The sequence below is a fragment of the Tenrec ecaudatus genome, chromosome 10 (assembly GCF_050624435.1).
Source record: "Tenrec ecaudatus isolate mTenEca1 chromosome 10, mTenEca1.hap1, whole genome shotgun sequence".
In the NCBI taxonomy this organism is placed as follows: Eukaryota; Metazoa; Chordata; class Mammalia; order Afrosoricida; family Tenrecidae; genus Tenrec; species Tenrec ecaudatus.
This window is the reverse complement of record NC_134539.1, coordinates 130,421,376-130,445,805: the sequence shown is the minus strand read 5'-3', so window position 1 is coordinate 130,445,805 and position 24,430 is coordinate 130,421,376. Positions and strand designations below refer to the sequence as shown.

General features: G+C 51.8%; 1 protein-coding gene and 1 pseudogene across 1 annotated transcript in view; both read right to left on the bottom strand.

Moving 5' to 3' along the window:
• The window catches only part of LOC142458711 (S-adenosylmethionine synthase pseudogene), a 36,867-nt pseudogene extending 31,891 nt beyond the window's left edge, over positions 1-4,976 (bottom strand).
• A 6,320-nt stretch (positions 4,977-11,296) lies between these two features.
• The window catches only part of CA10 (carbonic anhydrase 10), a 569,229-nt gene continuing 556,095 nt past the window's right edge, over positions 11,297-24,430 (bottom strand). The window contains exons 7-9 of the mRNA XM_075559290.1: positions 14,678-14,832; positions 13,419-13,593; positions 11,297-11,319 (exon numbers count right to left, since the gene is read on the bottom strand). Coding sequence (XP_075415405.1) covers positions 11,297-11,319; positions 13,419-13,593; positions 14,678-14,832 — 353 coding nt within the window. The remainder of the gene's footprint in view (positions 11,320-13,418; positions 13,594-14,677; positions 14,833-24,430) is intronic.

The window sequence follows — 24,430 nt, the reverse complement described above, 5'->3', positions numbered from 1 at the left end:
CAGGGGTCGGCAAGGTCAGCTGTGTGTCGAGGTTGTGAGGGGCCACGTGTGAGTAACACTGCCTTGGGGGCTGCGGGGCAGACCATCTAGAAACTTCCTCAAGGAATCATCTTGCTACCTTTCCATCAGAAATTGGGGTGTGAAGCTTAGTTATTCTTTCGATCTTTTCTGCCTTATTTTTAATTTGGACAAAATCATAAGAAAGTGTCATTTGTAGCCGGAAGTGTATTTTGCCTGGGGCAGAGCTGGCTGTCAGGCCAGCCTGCTGTACAGTGACAGGTTGCTGTATGAAATGAGGTACTTGGTGTGAATAGGCAATTAGTGGTCCCAACTGTTCCATAGGAAACTCAGGACTTCAGGACTGAGTTCCTCCAGGCTCCCATCTCCACCTCCCAAGGCCCCATTGGACCGCTGCCTGCACAGGGACCCCGCTCTGATCCACTTACCACCGCTGTTTGCTGAGCAGGGCCTAGCATCTCTTTGTCTCTCCTGTCAGAATCCTAACTTCTCTGGAAGGCTTAGGCGAGACCTTGGGTCTCTTGCTGCCTGCTGTAGAGTTGCTTGCACACAGCAGATGTGTCATTAAGGTTGTTTAGGTCTGATAAAAAAATATTCCTTTATTTTTTAAGTAAGGAATTTAAGTGGCTGGGAGATAGAGATGATAGATAGACAGATAGATATATAAGTCTATGAGGGAGGGCAGATGGAAGGAATGAGGCCAGGGAGGCAGAAGTAGAGGAATAGAGACTCATCTGGCCCCGCGGAGACAACGGGAGGGCACAGTTTCTGCTTAGAGACCTGGAGTTACATGAAGGGGCACGGCATTCAGTGGAGAATCTAGTCACTGTCAGCCTGCAGCTCAGGGGATAAAACCCCAGCCAAAGTCTTGCCCTCCCACAGCTTCTGCTAATCTTTTTTCATGTTAGGTTTTAGAACCGCCCCCATCAACCTACAACCTTGCTTTTTATTTCCCCAAGGCATGACTTTTATGGAATGCATTCAAGGTGAGCCCAGCTAACGGCATGGTTTTCTTCTTCTTCTTTCGAAGTCATATTTTAAAAATTGTTGTAAACATAGGAAGAATGTAACAGTGGCCGGTTGGGTGCTTCTCACGTGTATGATTCAACACCACCAATCGCCTCAGTCATGTTGTGTGGCTATCGCCAACATCTAGTGCAGTCTCCATCCCGCAAAGCAAAGCCTGTGATGCAAGCAAGGACCCCCTTCCCCACCTCACCTGTGAGCCGCAGTGTGGAGTGTCTCTTTTGGTGCTCAGGCTCTCCAGATTGCTCCTCTTCCCCCTTTACCCTACAGGCCTATGCAAATGCCTCATCTCTGGCTTTTCTGGAAGCCTGGGCTGTTGTCTATTCTGGTAATTAGGGATTATGTCAACTTGACACTCTTGGAGAGGCGTGGAGTCAAACCTGTCAATCAAGCCAGAGCCTGATGACACTGCCTTGATGTCACAAGAGCAGGATGAACTGAATGGTCTCTTTCTGCTCTTTCACTTTCTTCCTCATGCAGACTTCACTGGGGCTACATGTGCCTCTAGGGGCAGCCCCGTGTGGGCTAACTGACCTTGACGGCCGTCGGAACCTTGCCACACTTTCTCCGACTTGGGATCCACCCGACTCTGTACCTACCGGCCTGTGACCTCTCTGCTTCCCACTTCACTTCTCTGTGTTACAGGATTCCAAAGAGGGCCCTGGCCGGCCCCTCCCTATACCTAGATGAGCATCACTATTTGTTTCACTTGACAACCTGGCTTAACACCCCCACTCTGGTATGAGTCAAGCCTTTTGAATTCTTTGACGGCGCCCTTTGGGCTGCCGCTGTCGTCCGGCCAGTGCCCGGGCTCCTCTTGAAGAAATGGACTATCCATTTTCCGCCCTCCGCTCCACTTGGGTGTTTGACAGATTCTTAGTGATTGCCACGCTTTGGCTGCCACAGGAAGGAGCCCGGTTCTCTCCCATGCCAGGCTTCTCACTGTAAATTGGTTTGGGTTCGTAGCACGCAGACTTCCCTTCTCAATAATTCTGTAGCAACCTTCCAAAAGAAAGCCCCAGCTGTGTGACAGTTGTTTCAACTCGCTGGAAAACAAAAACAAACCCCCACCGCCACCGCTCTGAGGTCCACCGACTTCCTCCCTTGTCCCTCTTTGGTTGGGAATGAAAATTAGGAGCGGCATGGAGGACTCATCCACTCCTCTGTTCAAACGGCTTTCAGGCAGAACCTGCTGCTGGTGCGAGAAGGACCTAGCTGCTGGGTGAGCGTGTTGCTGGGTTTCTACAGGCAGAGATGGCTCCAGCTGCAGAGTGGCCGAGTGTGCTGAGGGATTCTGGGATGCTCCTGGGACAGAGGAGGAGGACAGCGGGGTGTCCTGCTGAAGAGTGAGAGGGATCTGGCCTTGAATCTTAGCTTGGCCATTTAGAGAGAGTGGGATGCTGGGCAAGTTTCTCAAATGCTCTGAGCCTCAGCTTGGCAAACGATACATGGTTTCCAGCTCACCTGGGCTATTGGAGGGGGTTAGAGAGGTATGTGATTTCCAGCCGTCATGGCTATGAATCATAATTCCCCACCATCTGATGCCACTAAATTGGGTTTCACCAAGTCCAGGGTGTACCTGTCAGAGGTGTACCTGCCTCCCTCTGGTTCCCTCCCCACCAAGCTGGCCTCTCCACCGCTGACCACAGCATCCAGCCTGACTTTGTTAGCAATTTCACTTCCTCTATAGGGTGTGCTTCTTCCTTTTTGGAGGGGTACCAGGAGAGATGGGCAGGTAAGTGGATGCCGGTCGAGACTCTCCTCGGCTACTTACCTGTTGGGTGATATTGTAAATACTGATAGGAGCAGACAGTCTCGTCTTTTTCCCACAGAGTGGCTGGTGGGTTGGAACTGATGACCTGTCGGTTAGTAACTCAACACGTAGCCCACTACACTACCAGGGCCCCTGTTGGTAATGTACCCAGCCTTGGGAACCCTGTGGGGCAGTTCCACTCTGTCCACAGGGCTACCGTGAGTCAACATGGACTCGATGGCAGTGGGCTTAAACTTGAAGGGAGTGAGTTCGAATCGTCAGTCAGCTTTCCTTTTTTTAAAAAAAAACATTTTATTAGGGGCTCATACAACTCTTATCACAATCCATACATATACATACATCAATTGTATAAAGCACATCCGTACATTCTTTGCCCTAATCATTTTCAAAGCATTTGCTCTCTACTTAAGCCCTTGGCATCAGGTCCTCTTTTTTTCCCCCTCCCTCCCCACTCCCCCCTCCCTCATGAGCCCTTGATAATTTATAGATTGTTATTTTGTCATATCTTGCCCTATCCGGAGCCTCCCTTCACCCCTTCTCTGCCGTCCATCTCCCAGGGAGGAGGTCCCATTGCAATGAGCAGCCAAGTGCTTAACGCTTGTATAACAGGTTGCCTACAGCCAGATGTATAGTTGATGACCGGTGAGACTCCTGCAGGTAAAACTGACTGACATCCCCAGGTCACCTGGTGACCCCCTCTTCTCCTGGCCACACTGGCCACACTGGCCACACTGGCCACACTGGCCACACTGGCCACACTGGCCACGCCATTGCGGTGGAACACAGCTGATCCTTTGCTTTTCCCACTTGGGAGTGTTCGCACCTTCGCTGTGAGCCTGGTCACTCTTTGAACGTTTCCAGCTCAGAACCCTGTTTTGGGTCAGTCCTCAGGAAAGCCCGCATGGCACACAGGTGAAGTGCTCAGCTGTGCATGGAGAGGTGCGAGGAGAAAAGACCTGGCTGTCTGCTCCGAGGAAGAGACACCACAAGGACTCTTCTTTGTCCTCCAGGGCTGCTCCACGTCCGACTGGCACCACTGCACACGCTGCCAACAGCCTAGCCCCGACCATCCTTGACCCTTAAGCGTGTTTCAAGGTGCAGCTCAAGTCTTCATCCCTAAATCTGTTTGCCGTGGGAGGCACGCCCCCAACCACACCCAGGATGTCGCCTTCCTACTTGGCTCAGCTCTCTGAGGACGACGGCTGTCTGTTTCAGAGCTGCAGGGTCTGCACACTCCTCGTCACGGACGCTTCTCAACAGGGCGTCCTTGTTCAGAGCAGGGTCCCTTCTGGTGTCCTCTGACACTGGTCTGACAACACCCCTGTTCCCCCTTCTGAGCTTTCTTACTTCCGGCTTTATTTTCACAACCGGTTCGGTTATGCGGGAGGAATTGACCATATTCCCTCCACTGGAGCCATCGTCAGCTTAAAGAGGCAGAAGCATCTTACCTCGCTGTCTAAATGACAATGTCGCAGGCGTCCTGAATTCTCCTATAGGCTGCTGGGCGCAAGGGCCAACATGGCTCATGGTTGATCCTTTTAACCCTGGCCCAAAGGTTTTGGTTCTTCTTAATCCTTGAATTTCCCACTGAGTCTGGCGTCTGAGGTAGCAGGCTGATGGGGTGGGGGGCAGGGCCGGGGGAGTAGGCCTCTCAATTCTAGAAACCCTGCCAGCGCATCTCACTGGGTCCATGTGTAGACATCGTCCCTTCTCGGCTTCAGAGGGGCAACCTGCTTTGTTTCCAGAGCGAAGTGTATCATATCTATGCTTAAGATCTCTCGTTTCAAACTTGTCAGAGGGACCTGCTTCACTCCTTTTGAAGTGACTTCAATAGAACAGTGGTTTGACTCTACTGCTGTGTAGGTGTGTGTGAGAACTTGGCCTCTCTCTGGACACTAACAGATGACACAGTTCGGAGCTTGCTAGTTCCCTGTGGAAGGCAGCCCCCTGCTGAGCCTCACCCCACTCTGCGACAGTGCTGTGGCCAGGAATCTGAATCGACTCCAGGATAACTGGCGGGAAAAAAGTTGAACAGAGGAAGTGGGGAAAAGGAAAATTGAAAACATTCAAGCTGAGCGACACCTTGGACTAAGGCTAGAACATGGGGGTGGTGAGTACCTGGGCACTTTGTGCAGTAGTCGAAGTTGCCGACCCGCATGGGCCTTCAGAGGGGTTGGCCATGAGAGTCAATTAAGGGAGCAAAGCTTTGTCTTCTTTGCTAAGAAATCTGAACGTTTATCCTGAAAGCAGCTGGGCCTTTGGGAGATATGTCCCCATTGAAGGTTTGGGCTCATTCAGCCTCGTGAAAGAGGTGGGGATGGGCTAGAAATGTCCAGCCTGAGACACTTTCCTCCCTGCTCAGAGCCTTCCCTGCCCCAGGCTTCAGACCCCCAGGAAGAGCAGCTCAGGCGGAAATGTTCCTCCGGATCCTGCTCCCTATTGTCATTTGAGGGAATGGCCTGCGGGCTCCGTCCTCTTTCCCTTATGCCTGGGCTGGCAATCTACTTCTCCACCAAATCGATTTGGGCCAGGATGGCTGCCATTTTGGATTGCCTGCGTAGTATTAGTGTCCCTCCTCTGAAAAGTCTCCGGTGACCTATCATCCACTTCCAGCCAAGCCCGAACTCCCTACCACCTCCATGTTGGGTGGATCTGAATGCACCCCCCTCCCCACCACTATCTGAATGCCGGTGGTGTTTGGACATTGGGCACTCTTGACTCTGGGATTTCATTTATTTGGCCACTGGAGACAGCAGAAACTGCTGGATGGTTATTGCTATAGTCCAGGCCAGGGACAATGAGGGACTAGACCAGGGCTTGTCAAGGTGCCCCAAAGTTGTGGAGAGAATGTTCTACGGATGATCATTATGGTGTGACCCTGACAAGTCTGTCATTTGCCTAAGACTTGTTTAATCGTGGACACGGGTTATCTTTCTCAACTCCTTCCCCTGACTCAGTTTGTCTTAATAGACCATCATTATCTGATCTGTAGAAACCGATAAAAATTGTAAATACAAACGATTCTTGTCCTTATTTGACTTTTTATTGTGATTTGGGAGAAGTTTTACAGAGCAGAGTCGTTTTCCATCCGATAATTCATACACCCATTTTGTTTCCTGTCATTGATCCCGATCCCCGTCATGCAACACCGTTTCTCCCCCTTCCTCCCCGTTCTCTGTTTCCATTTCTCCTCCTTTCGCAACCCTTCTGAATGACAGCTTTCTTTCGGTCGATGAACCACCTTTGACCTCAACGAGTTGATGATGTGACGGTGTGTGGTTCATTGTCCCCATCACAGACTTATCTGTTGTTTGGCTGAAAATTGGAAGGAGGACAAAGGGCCATTGTGTTAGGAGCCCCACCAATTTGGACCCAGCCAGCAAGAAAGACCCACCCTGCTCTTCTTTTATGATTTGGGGTTTTGTTCCGCATTTTCCTCCCAGCCCACCCAGGACCTCCTAACACGATCCCTTTCAGAGTCATTGTTAGTGGTATCCAGGGCCTAGCTAGTTCGGGTCTTGTGCTCGTGGAGAATTGCTGTTCTCAGGGGTCGTTGGCCCGTTGGACATTATTTTCAGGTGTCTGCAATTGTCACCACCTCTGTTCTCTCTGGACAGGAAGAGACCAGCAGTTGCACCTTAGATGGCTGCTAAGTAGGATGTAGAACATTGCTTTTGTGGACGCCCCGATTGCTCATTGACCTCGGAGTCCCCTAAGATGATGGTCCTCAGCCCGCAGGCTCAATGACTCATTTCCTTAAGGTGTTTTAGTCTGTCTGAGAAGTTTTCACACCTTTGTCTCGTGTATAGTCCCCCTCTGCCGCCAAGGTAAATACTCATGCATAGGTATCACCTATCAAAGGAGAAATTTGTTATTTGAATTATTTCTGGAGAATTTGGGAAAGGAGAAGGGGAGGAGGAGGTCACATTTTGAGACCACCCCAAAGAGCGACAATGCACACAGAGTGACTGGGGAAAGGCAAACGTGTGACATGGCTCTGATGTCTGGGCTCCAAGAACCCACAGCAGGTGACCCCCTCCTCTGAGTCATTCCTTCACAAGAGGACAGCGAGGCCCAAACTACTATCGATCTTTAGATGACATGGTGCCTGGCTGCCCTCTCCATCTGGCTTCATTGGTATGGGGTACAGTCTGGACACTGGGAGGTTAAAAACCTTCCCAGGTGACTCTAACCGGAGGCAGTAGGAAGGAGCTCCCATTTGGATGGGCACCAACATCACCCGGAGGATTCGCCACACCCAGATTGCAGGACCCTGCCCGAGTGGCACTAGGTCCATTGTGCGACCCAAGTCCCCACAGGATGTTCAGGGCCACCCTTTGGTGAATTTGAGCATGCCATCCAAGGTTTAAGAACTCTCGTGGCCCAGAGAGGGAAGGTGTCATGAGACGATATTTGCAAACCAGCTCCTACAGGTCCTGGCCCGCCCACAGGCACGGTGCGGAGGATGGCGGCTGTGGCTTATGCAGTCCCAAAGGCTGGCTCTCATTGTCAACTGGGCTGGCTGACGAGTGACGTTACATTGGGCATCCTCTCTGAGAGACCCCGCATTCAGTTTTTCCGGAACAGGAAATTCTGGGAGACACATCAGATGCAAGAGGCCAGGGTCCAGTAGGGTCAGGGTTCAGACTGAGGTGGACAGAGGGGTTGACATGTTCATTGATGGGCATCAGATGCTTCTGTTTATGTGGGAGGCTGTGAGTAGGTGACAGATGTGAAACTGTTCCCTATAGAGTAGTAAGCATAAGTAAGCCCCTGCGTACCGTGCTGTTGGGGTCCGCCATTTCTGTCAGGGATTACAGATTTGAGCACAGGCTTTGACTCTCTGGGCAGGTGCTTTGGGGTTGGGAGAAAGCTGATGCCAGCCAGTCCTGCAAGCGGAATCGTTGATGTGGCGAAGCTACGTGAACTCTCACTGTTGATGTGACAAGTCAGAAGGGAACCTGTGCTTACCTCATCTACTGGGTCAGGATGGAGCGCCCAATGCCCATGCTGCTCTCCCAATGGGCCAGATACATTTAGGGCAGTGGTTTGTGGGCGTTCTGACGTCACCATGGAAACCAAACTGCTTAGGGGGAGGTGGAAGGGACAGGCCCCAAATGGCCTCAGAGCACAGACGTGTCCTCAGGAGCAGGCAGTGGACCTCTGTGCTCTGCCTCCTCCTTTGTTGGCTCAGAGCTCTGTGTGTGTCTCCATCTACCCTCCTCCTCTGTTTTGCTCAGGAGGGGCCTGGGGCTCAGGTTGTGTGCTTGACCCTGGCAAATGCCCTATCCTTGAGGTTGGCACCCACCCTCTGTACACAAGGACACTGCCCCCAGCCCTGCCTGAGCGCCAGAACGACATCAAAATGCCTTTTCACCCCATGACGTCTTCACCAGGCCAACTCTCCGGGCCTTCTTTGGACTTTAAAATGCCCACCTTCAGAGAAGAACTCATCTAACCAGGAGGCAGGCCGGCCACACACCGGGATCTGGGGCCCAGTGAGTGGGGCGGAAGGCCATTTAGGGATGGCCCAGAGGTGGATGATGAGCCAAGTTCCAGTTTCTTGGAGCTCAGGTGAGACAATGGGCATGGAGGCCCCAGGCCCCAGAGGGCTGAGCCTGGGTTTACCTTTGTCCTCCCCGGGCTGGAGTACTGAAGCTGCTGTCTTGCGATAGTAGAGCGGAGGGGCAGGAATCACTTTGGGATAGGGCTGCAGCCACAGGGAGGGAGCTGACTTGCCAAGTGCCATAGAAACTGAAAGAGAACAGGGCGTGGAAACGCAGCCCCCCTGCCTTCCATCCTCACTGGTGCCCCATCCTTCCTCACCTGTGCCTCTTCCTGCCTCACCGCTGAGTTTGTCTTCTCCTGGCCTCCATGCACCCTTAGGTTTTTACTCTGGGGCTGGACATCTGTCCTTCCTTGCTAACCGGCAGGCTCACTGCTTTCTACCACATTCCACTGGCCTGTGGAGCGCTGTATCCTGTCAAGGTTGTATCTTTGAAAAGAGATACCTTTGGTTCTGTAGGAAGGTGCTGTATGATTGGCTGAGAGACAGATGCCAGCCAGCCATGCCAAAAATTAGAATCTCTGATGTAGTTAAAAAACAAAAAAGGAGAGACAGTGACGCCGTTGACTACAGATTAATAGATGAGCACATAAAAGCCCAAGCTGACTACCTTTTTCTGTGCACTGCCAGGAATCTTGTGCTTTCATTGGCCTTAGTTTGGTTTCCCTGTTGTGACGCCAACTTCCCCTTCCTCCACGCCCACCCCCTCCCCAGGAACGGGCTAAGCCCCGGATCTGTACGCCCACAGCGTCTGTACGTCTGCAGTCTCGGCAGGCATCACCTACAGAGCCGCTGGGGCAGGGCTTGTGCTGGTTGCTTTACGTACCTCTAGCATGCAAGTCTCAGCTCACAGAGGCAGTTACTAGCGGGCTCATTATACACATCAGAGAGGGAAAGCATCCTGCCTAGAGTCACACAGCAGCCCAGAGGCACCGTGAGAACTTAAAACCAGACCTGGATAACGTGACCACGTGGCTTCTTCAGCGACTGTGTCACCATTTCGAGGGCAGACGAGGACAATTCTGACACAGGGCAGAAGTGGCCAGCCACGCAGTAGAGGGACTGCACACCAAGATGGGGCCCTGCTGACGGTCAGCCTTTGGGCAAAGCAGGTCTGGAGTTCTGGAATGATAGTCACTCAGCAGGATCCTCAGATGTTCTCCTGGCCAAGCGGATCGCAGAACTAGCTCAGGTGCAGGCAGTGGAAGGAAAGCCCCAATCCAGGTAGGCCTCTCGTTCCTTGGCTTTTCCATGGTCACTTGGCTGCACTGTTCCCGATGCAGGCTCCACACGCCCACGCTCTCCCCTCTCTTTCTGGAGATGGTGACGGAGGACAAGATGAAGGTATTTTTCATGTGGCTCCTCAACGCTCCCCCAAGCTTCCCCTTCCAGCAGCTAAGCCTCTGTCTTGTCTCCACAGGGTATTAATTACCTGGCTCTGGGAATGACCAGGCGGGCCATTCTGGTCTGCTCCAGCTGCCCAGCCAGCCGGAATGCAAGTGCTTGTGGACCCAGCAGGACTTAGAGACGTCAGGGGCGAGTCCTCCTCTCTCAATAAACTCAGACATGGGGACTGGGCAACTTGTTAAACACATTTATTGATTTCTTGACAGTAACCAAACACAGTGAGTGACCATTATAAACAAGAAAAGAAAGGCATTCGCTTGGACTTTGTGAGCTCTCGCTGCACCGGGAGAGAAAAGACACCCCTTTCCCAGGAACTGACAAAAGGCAAAGTGCATTCCTTCAGGGGCGCATCACAGAGGGGGGCAGGTGGGAGGGGCGGGGAGGATGGCAGTTTTAAAACGCAATCGGTTGCCTGCTATCTCAGGCAGAAAGCTCACCTGCGTGGATGATGGAGGCATGGCGCGGAATGAGAGGTGTACTTGCTTAGCCAAAGCATTCCTGATGGCCACAAACTCAGTAAGAACGGCTGCAAACGAGCCAAATGCGCAGATGAAGGAACACGCGAAATCAAAGAATGCAGGTGCGGGACCCAGGGGTTGGCCTGGGAAGGAGGAGAAAAGGACCCAGCCCGGGGGTGGGTGGGGGGTGGGGAGGAAGAAAAAAAAAAGAAGTGAACTCATTAAACACATTTATTTAGCTGTTGACAATAACCAAACACAATGTGTGACCTTTGGAAAACAAGGAAACGGCAAATGGTCCAATTCTGATCTTGGCAAATCCTACTACAGATATGTGACAGAGGGAAAGAATTCCATTTCTCTAGAGTCTGCAGTGTGGTATATACAATGTGTAGCTCTTCGATGTCTGTCATCCCCCCCCATCTTTTTACCCCCCTTTCTTTCTTGTTAAATTGTCGAGTAAACAGAAGAATGGTAATCTAGAAATAAGTGTCTTGGCCAGCTTTGTCCCGGCGCATCCGTCACCAGCACCCCGAGGATCTCAGGACGCGGTCGGAGACCACGGCAAGCCAAGAACCAAGTCCCCTGGGTGTGCTGCTGGAGCTGCGTTTCCCCTCTCTCACGGCAGGATGAGTTGTGGATGTACAAAGGCTGGAAGTCTCACGGGGAAGCTCGATCCGTTCAGGGGGCGGGGGTGGGGGCAGGTATTAAAATTGTTATCAGCTTAACTGAAATGATTTCCTTCGAAGATCTCTTGAGGATGAGCCTCTTGGTTCTGGTACTTGATTGCTCCACCTGGAGGCTGTGTGTGTGTGTGTGTGTGTGTGTGTGTGTGTGTGTGTGTGTGAGAGAGAGAGAGAGAGAGAGAGAGAGAGAGAGAGAGTTCTCTGCCATGTGTTTGCAGACAGTTTCATGAAGAAAGTGCAGATTCCAAGAGTGAATGAGGCTGGGGGAAGGAGGGAAGAGACAGAAGGGGGCCATTCTAGGTTACTTCGTCCATTCACAGTTGTCGCGTTTCACCGAGGGCCACGCATGTGGCTTCGATCCCTACTTGAGGAGCCACTCATTCACTGGAAAGAGAAAGAAAACCAGGACACACAATACAGAACAGGGCAGAGCGAATGAAGTCACCCATCGTGTTGAGGGCTGGCAGGGGAAGAGGCTCTAAAGGGGCAGGTATTATAAATACCTGCTTGTAATGTACTGCAATTGCCCATCCCCAAGCCCCCAGGGATCTGTGCCAGTGTGGTCACTACCAGCCACCTGGACTCCACCCCCGACCCACCCCTCTGCCACCAAGTCGATTCCAACACCGGGCGACCCCACAGGGCAGGTGGGGGAACTGCTCCATAGAGGTTTTGAGGCGGCCAGGCCTCCAGGAAGCAGATTGCCTCGTCTGTCTCAGTCCACGATGTTGCGCTGCAGCCTCTACCCCCCAGCTCCTCGGCCGCCCAGCAGCCTGTCCCTCGTGCCCTGCCCGGGGTTGATGCTGACTCTCAGCAGCGCAGCACGCCCCTGTGGGGTCTGAGGCTGGAATTCTTCCCAGGAGCACAATGCCTCATGTCTCCTGAGGGGGGCGGGAGTTTCGAACTGCTGACCTTTCAAGTTGGCAGCCCAATGCATGACCCACGACACCCCACCGGGGCTCCTTCAACAGCAGCAGCAGCAACAACAACAACAAAACACAACCAAACTCGCTACCATCAAGTCAATTCTGACTGCCTGGGACCCTATAGGGCAGGGCAGAACTGCCCAGTGGGTTTCTGGTGCTGGAAATTTGGGGGAGTAGAAAGCCTCCTCTTTCTCCTGCAGAGGGCTGGTAAACTAGTGGTTAACAGCCCAGTGGGTAACCACTAGGCCACCGGGGCTTCTCAGAGCCGGCACCAAACCAGACCACTCACTGGCATTGAGTCAATTCGGATCCACAGCGACCCTGCCTGTGAGTTTCTGCGCCGGCAACTGCCTACGGGAGTAGAAAGCCCCGTCTTTCTCCCTCTCCTGTAAACAGTGGTGATTTCAAACTGCTGAACTTTGGGATCCCGGCCCGCAGGGGTGTAGAAATGACAGTCTGAGGTCCAAATCTAGCCTGCTGCTAGCTAGCTTTTGTAAACAAAGCTTTATTGGGACCCAGCCGCAGGCACTAATTTGCACTCTGCTGATGGCTATTTCCCCCTGTACAAGGGTAGAGAGCAATGGCCAGTCTTTGTCTACCAACACCGAACTCACTGTGTCAACTCACAGCGACCCTACGGGACAGAACAAACGACAGAGAGCCCCGCCTTTCTCCCGAGGAGCAGCTGGTGGTTCAAACGCCAGAGCCTAAAATATTTGATAGCTGGCCCTTTACGGAAAAAATATCAGCCGCCTGAAAATAGCCACAGCCTCCCCTCCTCTGCTCATGGGGGCAGCTCATTTTTGCTGTGAAGGGCTTCCCCACGGGGGCACTCTCCCGTGCGCCTCACAGCTAGCTGGGGTGTAAGGGCACCCACCACACCGAGTGCCCTGCAGTCCATCAGACTCATGGACACCCCATGTGTATCCCAGCTGAACTGGGAACTGGGAGCTACTGGGGTTCCAGTGCCTCTGCGGGTTCGAACCTCCAGCCTGCTGGTTAGCAGTGGAGCATTTGAACCGCCCAGGAACTGCCCTAGATAGGAGGAGCTGGTCCTAGCCAACAAAAGGCACCTGGTCCCGAGGTCTAATGACGTGGCTGGGTTTGCAATATTACTTTGTGATGTACATTTTCCTTCCCACAATGAGGGTTTACTACGGGGCCGACAGATGTGGGCAGGGAACAGAGGGCTGGGCGTGGCTCAGAGTCTTGCAGGAGGTGAACATCATCTTAAACGGGCCTCTCTAGTAGCTAGAGTCACCACTTCCAGGGACACAGCAGAGATGCTGTGCGTTCAACCCACACCTTGCCCCAACAGATTCCACAGTTCCGGCCCCCGGGTGCTTGCTCACTTTCTGGGGAGAAGAGGCCTTCATCTTGCACTAGCTCAAATCTCTCCCTGCTCCATTGCTCTAGCAGGTAGATCAGCTTGGGCAAATCCGCCTGCCTTCTTTCTAAACGAGGCGGGGGGGGGGGGTGGGGAGGGGGAGAGGGGTGAGGGAAGGCTGCTTGGCCTGAGCCCCAGGGTCCGTCATCGGAGCAGGTGGCAGCACCCACCTCTATACTGAAGCTTCTGGGCTCGGTTGTTAGGACAGTCCTTCCCCTGTAAACTGAAGTTGATGTTGGTGCGGATGCAGCGGTTGTTGAGTGGCTGACCGGGCCGGAAGTTGTCACTCATGCTCAGGAAGATCTGAGAGGGCTGGTTCTGGCTGAGCAGGCGTAAGGAGTGCATCTGAGGGGAGAGGGGAGCGGTGAGACCCTCCCTTTCTCTCCAAAGCACCAAGGGAGGAGCCAGCGAGGGCTCCCTTCAGAGCCAGGCCTGGGGGCTGCCCAAGGAGCCAGCACACAGTGGGAGCCAGAGGCAGAGCGTCCGGGCTCCGTCCACTTCTGAGGTGTCCTCCTTCATGGAGCTGCTCGGAACACTGCGAAACATTGCCTATCATTTTGCCTCCTTGGGGAGACCCACGTGGATTTTCATTTCAAAGAGGGTAGAGGGAAACCCTTCAATGATGAATTCTATTTTACTTAAAAAAACAACAAGCAGGACAATACCCCCCGCCCCCAAACTAGCTGCGGTAGTCACCTAATCTGGTGTCAATTTAAGGACTGAGAGTGTAGGGGTGGGGTCTAGGCTGTCAATCTGGAGATAGCCAATGAGACCTCTGTGTGGGCATGGCCTTCCTCTGAGAATTCTGGGAAATCTGATGCTTCCTCCTCTGGGCAGAAGACATCTCTCTCTCTCTCTCTCTCTCTGCCACTCCCTGGGAGACATTGCAGAAGACAAGCCACATGGACGCAACCAGACCTCTGAAGCTGGAGAAGCCACAGAGAGACCCCTGCCAGCGCTGAGATGCTTACAACGCCACTGGACCCAAAGACTTCTACCCACTGGCTTGTGATTGTCCTGCATTTGGCTTCATTGCATGTGTTTCATGAGTCTGAAAAGGACTTTATAGATTGGATCCAGACATATAGGCTAGTATCAGTCTTATGGACTTGGACTGGACTGGGTTGGGATGCTTTCTTAATGTACAATTGCTCTTGTATATAAACCTCTTTCTTGTACACATATGTGTGTCTATGGATTTGTTTTCTAGTCCACCCAGACTAACGCACTAGCCTTTTCCTAACCCCCTTGAGCACCCCATCCATGTCGTTGGCTTGTGTGTTTTAGAGGACAGACCACGCGGTCTTTCTTTCTCCACCCAGACAGGTGGGATGCTTCTTCAGTGACTTCATGCCCATCCTTGGAAGAGGCTAGCCCGGTCATTCTTCCCACCACCTCCCCCAGGAGCTGCGGACAGCGAGAGGCTCACCTGCATCCTGGTGATGTAGACAGGCTTGTTCATTATGATCCAACTGGCTGTCTCATAGCAGGGCGGGATAGTCATCGACCCGTCGTACGTAATAAAACTAGAGGTTTCTGGGTACAGTTCCTCTATGTTGAGTCCCTGTAGTAAATAGGCATCATCTGGGAAGAGAAGGAGACGGGCTTAACCCGTGAGCTTCCGGAAGACCCCTTTCCCATGGTGACAGTGATGGAAGTCCACACGAGACTGGCGGACAGAGCGAAAGGAAGAAGTAAGCAGTCCCAATCCCAAGATCAAACATTAGCATTCTGCTATATTTCCTTTTAGTGTATTTTTAAATCGAACGTATTGAGTATCGCCTTACAAGACTGCAGTGTGTTGTTGTTGCTGCCACCCTATGCAGTGCCTGGTCCTGTGCCGTCCGCACGATTGCTCCTATGCCAGTGTAGTCGAGCGTTCAAGTCCAAGTTGATGGCAACGGGCTGTTGTCATCTTTTCCTTCCCTCCCTCCCTCCCTCCGTCCCACTGTGCTCTCCTCCTCGCTGTGCCCACTAGTCCTTCCTCCTCATGCGCTGCGTGGCTGCCTGCTCCTGTCCAAGCCAGTGCTCCCTCAGGCTACATGCCAGGTGCGCTTCTTCTCTCCCCCTAAACGTTGACCTCACGCTGCTCCATCTACACCTTTGCCTCTAAATGGACCCGGTACCATTCCAGATCTATGTCTCCCTCTCCAGAGGTACCTGTGTGTCCACCACAGTGGCTGAAGACATGCCAGGCACTCAACTTCTGGGTGACAGCACCTCTGGATTCATGTACCCCCTATGTCCAACTGCCCCTGGAACAGGGCTACCCCGGTAGTGGTTGTGCATACAGAATGGTCCAAGCGGGCTTTTATGCAGAGCTTAGGATGCGTCCTGTCCCTCTGAGATGACTTTTCCATGATCACAGTGAGGCTCAGAGAAGCAAAGGTCACACAACCAGCTGGTGGCTGCAGAGTGAGACTGGAAACTGGCCCTCCAGACCAGGAGTCACTCAAACTACGGCCCGCGGGCCACATGCGGCCCGCTGAGGACATTTATCCAGTCTGCCGGGTGTTTTTTGCCCCGTTTGTTTTCTTTACTTCAAAATAAGATATGTGCAGTGTGCATAGGAATTTGTTCATAGTTTTTTTTTTTTTTAACTATAGTCTGGCCCTCCAACGGGTCTGAGGGACAGTGAACTGGCCCCCTGTTGAAAAGTTTGAGGAGCCCCACTCCAGACTTTCAGAGCACGGTGCTGCCATCGGTTCAAAGGCTATTCACGGAGCACTGGCTTTGTCCTGGGCATCGCCTTAGAACCAAGGACGAGGCTGATGAAGTACCTGGCCTCATTGGAATGGAAGAGGCAGACAATCACGGAGGAAACAAACGCCCCTTGTTTAGGATGTCAGGTGGCAGTAATTGGACTTTGGTGCGTCCTGCTCTTGTTCACTGATCTGGAGCATTGATCCATTTTCCGGGGCCTCCCACCTCCAGGCCATCTCTCCTCACTCACTTCCTCTGAAAAGAAAGAGCTGTCTGTCTGTTACTCTCCTTAGGAGCAAGTCGACAGAGCCAATGGTTTGGAATGGTGTCAATAAACGCGCCCTGTGCTGTTGCACCCAATGCGATCCCTGCAGGACTCTTACTTGTCTGATGAGGTCATGGACCCTCTCTGGGGTCTGCTTAGTGGAGCTGGACCACGCCGAGGAGGAAGGACTGACTTCCACTTTCCATCTGGATGTGACTGCCATTACCTCCAACGAACCAGCAAACCTGTCCAAGCCTACCAGAGAAGTCACGGTGGGGATGGGAATCGTCAGGATAGGAGGAGGGCTGGGCACCCAGCTACAATCTGCAAGTGATACAACCCCGCTTGTTGAAAGTGAGGAGGACGTGAAGCCCTTGATGATGACCATTTAAGAATACAGTCTTCGGTGTGGATTACACCTCAACATGAAGAAAACGCACATCCTCACGGCAGGGCCAATAAACAACTTCCAGATAAACGGGGAGAAAAGATGGAAATTGCCCTGGATTTCATGTGACGAGGATCACAATCAATACCCATGGGAGAAACAGTTGAGAACTCAAATGGTGAATTTCACTGAGGAAATTGGCAAAAGGCCTCATTCAAGTATTCAAAAGCAAGGAGGTTTCTAAGACGCCTGAAACAAACCCACGCCTTTTTAAGGCCCTCCCCACACAGGCGAGAGCCGGACAATGGACCAGAAAGGCCTCGGAGGAACTGATGCTTTGAGTTATGATGTTGGTGAAGAAGACTGACTATAGAAGGCACAAATCTGTCTCGGAATAAGTCTAACGAGAATGCTCCTTAGAAGCGAGGGCAGACTTCGGACAGTTCATCAAAAGGGACCCATCCCGGGGGAAAGATGTTATTCTCGATCAAGTAGAGGGTCAGTAAAATTGAGGAAGACGCTCGCCGAGATGGATGGACACAGTGGCTGCAACAATGGGCTCAACATAGCAACCAGTGTGAGGATGGTGCAGGACCAGGCCGTGTCCTGTACTGCTGCACCTCGAGTCTCCATGTCATAACGGACCTGATGGCACCTCACAAGGACATTAAGCTGCTGATACCTGTCAGGCACTATGTGACATCGAAGCGAGGAGGACATAATTGTGTGCCACGCAGCACGGGACCAGAGACAGGGACATACATCTGAAGTGGGTGCGTCAAGAGGCTGTCAGTCAGCCTGGGGGTGGAGCTCAGGAGAGGATTCATCAGGGCGCTGACATGAACTGCACCGTGGACACAGGAGGTAATCAGTGTGCAGCTGGCCGGAGAGGTGGGTGTCAAGGGCACTGCAGACAGACTCGAGCCAGAGAAAGAGCAAAGGAAAGAGGGACAGACTGAGGGGCAGCTGGAGTGGGGCTGAGATGCAGCGGGAGGAGTATTGGGAGACAGGAGGCCAGCAGGGGTCAGCCCAGGCCTCACCCCGTGGTCCTTGTCTGCATGGTTGCTGGCTGGGGCTTTATGCTGTAGGCAGCGGCAGAGCCGCTGAAGGGTTTGAAGCAGGGGCGTAACATGGTCAGATTTGCACTTAATGAGGCTTGTGCTTATGGTAGTTTGGCCTGGAGATTAACATATCGAATGAGAGAAGGAAGCATCCTGCACATTTCTATTAGAGGTCAATGTGATTTGTTTAACCAAGCTTGCACGCAGAGCAGATCGGGTACTCTAGCATGGCGCTATGATTGTATTTTATTTTATCCGGGGTAGCGGGGAGAGGGGGGAGGAAGGAACAGCAGGAGAAGGCGGAGGGCTTCTCAGCCAGGATGGGAGCAACGAACAAGAGCATTTGTAGAGTTCCTCTGTGTGAGCCCACATTTGAAGAGTGGGGTGCGGTGGGGCACAGCCTGTGCTCGTGGCTTGATCCCCAAAGCAGAGAGCGTCTCCGGGACACCACCGTGCCGATGGCTTGCATACCATGCGAGGCCACTGTCGGCTGAGAACACCGGCATCCCCATGCTGACCTTCTCTATAACAGGAAGCTTGAATCTCACGACTCACCGCCGTGTCTCAAAACCAAACCCACCTCACTACCATCGAGCGGATTTCCACTCATCGCGACCCCACAGGACACGGCAGAACTGCCCCCGTGGGTCTCTAAGACGGTAACTCTTCAGGGGCACAGAAAGTCTCGTCTTCCTTGGGAGGAGCCATTCTCCCGCTGCATGCCGCCTTTCCCCTCTTCCCCTAGCCTACCACTCGTGAGGGGCATTCTCTCGAGTGGCTGGTGCTTTGCAACTGCAAACCTTACATAGCGGCCGATGTGTAAGTGCCAGGGCTGCCCCTGTCTCAGACGCAAGCCACTCCCAGCATCTCTCCACCATTGTATGCACCCCCTGCCTTTTGCGTAATGGACCTCAAGAACCATGAACGCATGACCTAACCTGCAGGGAACCTCTTTCGATCTTTTCTCCATTTGGGCAGTTGGTCAGATAGGGGCGGTGGGACAAGGAAAGAATGAGTTGTCCCCCCCTCCGCCCCCCATCAGTGCCCAAACAGCCAGAAACCAGTCTTTGGTGCAAGTCAATGTCATCCTCTGGGGCTTGCAGATGGACAGGTGCCTGAGAACTCACACACTGGGAGGCGGGTCCTGACCTTGAAATGCTGCTCGTGATCAGAAGCCTTAGCGAGGACAGCAGACACCTGCAGGAGGTCACAGTCCTCTGGGAACACAGGGATCCAACTTTGGGTGAAGCTTAGAGGACAGGGGAGTGATCAAGCATGCCTCTGCTTGCTCCAAGGAGAGGAGGTGATGGCAGAAGTTCACATACCTGTTCGTGGGTAGTATTATATAGAGACGTTCTCGACACTGTCTCTACCTACCTACCCCTATAATTTGAAGAGATAACTTATTGAAGACAAAGTTCTGGGCCTTAAGGCAGGAGTTCTATTTAAATATAATTTTGGCCTTGGTGGAAATTTACTACTTGTTCCTCCCTGGCTAAGCCATGCACCCCTTCATTTGGGGGTTGGGCGTGGGTGATTCTGGATCAGTGCTCGGGCCCCTGAAGTGCAAATGCCTGCATTTGAAACCTCCTTTGACAGGCACACACCTAACCTGTTGCCTCCCAGTCGACTGAAACTCCCGGCGACCCTGTGATACAGACACGAACTGCTCCTAAACCTTATGAAAAGGGGTGGCCAGGCTGGGCGGGTTGGAACTCCCAACCTCTCAGTTGGCAGCCCTGTATGAATAGTGGGCACCACCTGGGGACCTAAACAAGCCCTGCACCGCCACCTTGATCTTGAGTGAACGCAACTTCTGGTATGCTACGGTTGTAATTTTTATATGCGCTGCCTACATCTCTGTGGTTCAGAGCGATCTCTTGGATGATCCAAAGATGTAGACTATTCAGGCGTCATTGACAGCAGGATTTTCTTGTTTCAACTGCCTACAGAAGTTGACAGCTGTAACTCTGATTCGATGACGTCCTTTCCCTGGATCTATGATTGATCTTAGGCCGATGGGTTAGTCATGAGCACAACTCCCAAACTGGTCTCTCTTTCATTCCCCACCCCTCCCTCGACACTCTCTTTCAAAGAGAAGCACAGCATGATGCCTGGGAGAGTTGGGTTTATTGTGCCCATTAAACCAATAGGAACATGTGGACAGAGTTTAATCAGGTCACAGCTTGACTGAAGGATGACTAAAATAAATAAGACAGCTGGTATCCCATCTTCCTCTTGCTCCCAGGTGATCGGACCCGTGTGCTGCTACTTTAGCTAGTTCTCTGCCTCAACCTGTGTGCTATACTACCTGTGGGCAAAGCCAACCCATGGACCGTGTTGCTAGAGCTGAGGCTTCTCCAAGAGAGACATGCTTCTCCACGCTGCTGGCGTGTACATTGCTTGAGCTTGAGGCTGGTGGGTCCTGTGGCTGTGGTTGAGTTCAAGATCCCATCAGGGTCTGCTTTACTAAACTTCTGAGCTACTGACTGTTGCTGACTCTCCCTGCTGCCTGCAGGTGCCTTTCTTGCCTGAAGAAGACTCCACTGTTTGCTTCCTTGACCTTGGACCCGGCATCCCACGTGAGTCAAAGGACTTCCAGAATACTAAATGGTCCACGAAAGTGAGCTGAACTGAGCCCTCTGTACTGCTGTGTGGACTAATTAGTGGTTATATTCCTTCTTGCTGTATCAATCTCTATATCTCTATCTGTCTATCTATCTGTCTATCTATCTATCTATCTATCTATCTATCTATCAATCTATCAATCTATCATCTATCTTTCTATCTTCATAAGTGTCCTGGTTTTTAGAAGCCTAACACAATTGGTACCAGGAAGCCTGCCTAATACAATGACATGCCCAGGACTGTATTGTGACGTCTCCTCCCCTGAGTCTAAACCTCAGTAGCGACTTCTAGGAACCCCAGCATGGTTGTTTCTATGGACAATGATGACATCGGACCCCCTGAAGATGATGCTCCCACTCAAAGGGAATGACACTGACGAGGAAAAGGCAGAGCCATCCCAGAGGGCAATATCGGACTTGCTGCAGATCAATATGGGACCATTTGGCACATTTTCCAAAAGGATTGGCACTTCTTGCCATCCAAAGCAAATTCAACAGAACTGTGTGTGTGGATGGGTGGGTGGGAGGCAATTACAGTAACATGATTTGCTGTCGCTCTCTACTAACGATAACTGGAAAGATGGGATTCTGCAACGTGTAGTCCTGGACCTAGACTGCTCCTTTTTCAGTTTCTTTGCCGACTTGACTTACTACTTAGATTGCGGCACTGGCTTCAAGGGGTGTGCTGCATTTCGCATTCCAAGAAAACATTTCCAAAGCCATTCCTTTGAAATGAAAGTACAAGTTCAATTAAGCACCGAGCAAGGCTCTGGGAGCAGTGTGCTTAAAATCCCTGGCGGTATTTCATCACATTGAACACCAAGCCCCTCTGAGGAGCAGGCACACAGAACAATTCCCGAGAAATGGAGCAGTAGAAGGCATTACAGGTTGGCCTGTCTTTGCCCACACATTCATCTGTTAGCCGGCCCCGAAGCTCGGCTACCAACAGGCCGGGCAGCAGACGCGGTGTGCGGGGCCTCTGATTACGCGTCTGAACACAGCATGTTAGGAAAACCCGCTGCCAGATACCTTCAGCCTCTGTGTCTACTTCCTTGGAGGAAATACATGGTAAGACAGCAGCTAGATCTCTTACAGTTTTGAATCTGTGGGCCTCTGGATCATTGTTGGACTGGAGTTTGTTATTGTATTAACAATCTGTCAACTGAATAATAAAAAAAATTGTTGCTATTGAGTTGATTTTGACTCATCGTTGCCCCCCCCACCACCAATGTGTCAGAATAGAAGTGATCTCTGTAGGGCTTTCGGTGGCTGGTTTTGGGACTATGTAGCCTTTCTCCCAAGATGCGTATGGGGGACCTCTCATCACCGAGTTAGCAGACGGGCACATTAACCTTTGCATCATCCAAGGATGTGATAAAAAATAACAATAATTCAAACAAATACCATTCCTGACTCCTGACAAACCCATGTGTTGTGGAGTGGAAGGGCGATACTAGGCTGTCTTTGAGAGAAGCAGATTGGCAGACCTTTCTTCCGTGATGCTGCTGGGTGGGATGTGGACTGCTGACCTTCAGGTTTGAAGCAAACGGCTGTGCCATCCGGGGACAGTCTATGAAATAACGGTGTTGCTGTGGTTGTCAGTTCTGATTCATCACAACCCTCCAGGGCTGAGGAGAATTGCCACACAGGGGTCACCTTTACCAGGACGGATCACCTGGTCTTTTCTCCCGGGGAGCTACTACCTGGGTTTGAACCTGTGCCCTTTCAGGGGGAAGCCGCGCACTCAACCACTGTGCCGGCCTAGCTCGCTAGGAGAGGAGCAGGACAGTGGAAGGAGAACGAAGCTACCCAAATGATCCGGTGTCCATGCCAATGGCGGAAAGCGTTCATTTGGATGCAGTCTTCTAACAATGACTCCCTCTCACCTCTTTAACAAGGCTCTGTGCACTCCATTAGTCACCCGTCTCTGCAATTGAACATACCATAAAATCGACTTCTGAAAAAGAATGTCCTTTGGAAAGAAACGCTAGGTCAGTGAGACCAGGTAGGTACTAAAAGGGGAAGTTACCGTGTGTGAATTAGGCTCCTGTGCCTGCTAATGAATTGACACAAGAAAACTGGAGGGCTATTGGCATGATTCCAGTACATTCGACAAATTCTAGGGGTGGAAATCACCAATATCTCCTCCAGAAAAATCCATTCAGAAAATTCATCATTTTAAATGGCATGATTTCATTCTTGACCCCTCATCAGTGGATGGGGAAGTTCACTTTAAGGAAATAGACTTAGCTCTGGTGCATAATGACCTCACGTATGTCAGCGTAGAACTGTGTTCCATTGGGTTGTCAACGGCTGCTTTGACACAGGTTGACTGCCAGTCCTTTCTTCCGAGGCACCGATCGGTGACCTTGAACTTCCAGCTTTTCAATTCAGCATTCAAGCCTGTTAACCTTGGGCACCACCCATATTCATGTTTCATTAGGCTGAAGAGAGGACATGCATTTATTACGCACCAAGGTCATAACCGTCATTGTCCAGGCCCGTATGTAATCCCGCCCCCGCCCCCAACAGTGTTCAAATTCTCACTTAACAGATGGGAACAGTCTATCTCAGAGATGTGAAGAAGCTCCTCTGAAGTCACACAGCAAAGGAAGCAGCAGAGTCAGGCCAGGCCTGCTTAGATCTGTCTCTTGACCAGCACACATGGCCTCCGTGAGCAAGGTGGTCTTCATCAGCATCGGGGCTGCAACACCCCCAGTCCTCTGGGCAAGGCGCTGTCCCTTTCTGCCTTTTATCCACTTCCTGACTGTGATGTTCCTTTCTCCCTCAGAAGAATGATTTTGATCAAAACCATAAACCTGACTTGAACGCTCAGAAGTTTGTCACTTGATCCCCACTCTGATACATGCTGTGTCTGATCTGGTTGTCAACATTTTCTAGGGGTGTGTTTTTTGCATATTGGGGTTTATCTCTGGTGTCTTTTGTCATTGCGGAAGCCCTCTTGGATTTTTGTTATATGTCTTTCTGTTTTCGGTATATGAAACCCAGGATTGATGAACCCATAGAGACAACAAGTAGAGTAAGGACTCCTGGGGGGCACAGTGGGGGAGAGGGGTTGGGTAAAGGGGAGCTGACATCACGGAGCTCAAGAAGGAAGAAAATGTTTTGAAACTGATTATGGTAGCAATTGTCCAACACTGCTTGATGTGATTGAACTGAGGCATGATTTGCTATCTATATTAGCTCCAATAGAATGGTTTTGAAAAAAATAATAAAAAGAAGAATGATTTTTTCACATCTTCCTTTAACTGGGTCACCCGATCCATACCCAATGCCGAAAACCCTGGCTGGTGTCCCTCCTAGCTGCCGGCTGCCGGTCACTCCCCTCCACACATCCATGCTGGCCCTGCCCCTACACGCTGCTCAGCTTGCTGGTGAGACAGCCACCCCAAGCCTCACGCTGCAGTCTCTTTAGAAGTAATTTGCAATCACAGGGCCGGGGGACCAGAGCTGCACATTTGAAGGGAGGAATGCCCTGTTTTGCTTCTCCATTTAGTCTCACTCCCACGATTCCACCCACATGTAGATGCCACCTGCATGCTGATGGCCTGCACAGTTCTCTCCTGAAATCTGGACTCTGATGCTCAGCTGCCGACTCCGTACCTAGCCTTAAATGACGAGCGGGCATCCAAAGGCTGAACCTTCCAGGTTCGGCATTTCCCTCCCTGCCCACTGGTGTGCATCACTCGTGGTCTTCCCCGTCTCAGCTCCTGGAAATGCCTTTAGTTGGCCAGACTCAAAATCATCGAGCTTTCCTGACTCCTCTCCTTTTCTATCATCTATCAGCCCTGGCAAGGAATCCCTTGGTTCTGCCTTCCAAATATACCGGGCCATCTCTCATCACCTCCACCGCCGCAGCCTGGCCACACTGCCTTGGTCTCACCAGGAGGATGGCTGCAAATGGGTGTGTAAAATTTCACCCTTGTTCGTCGACGGTCTTCTCAACAGAGCAGCCAGAGTGACTTCTCCCAGGAGATTACGTCACTCCCTGCCCCAAGTCTAATGTTGAATGTCCATCACAATGGTCTGCAAAGGCCACTCTGACTTTGGGTTCTCCTCTCTTCCTTGTCTCCTGAGTTCCCGGTCGTATTGAACAGGCAAGACAGGTGCTCACCTT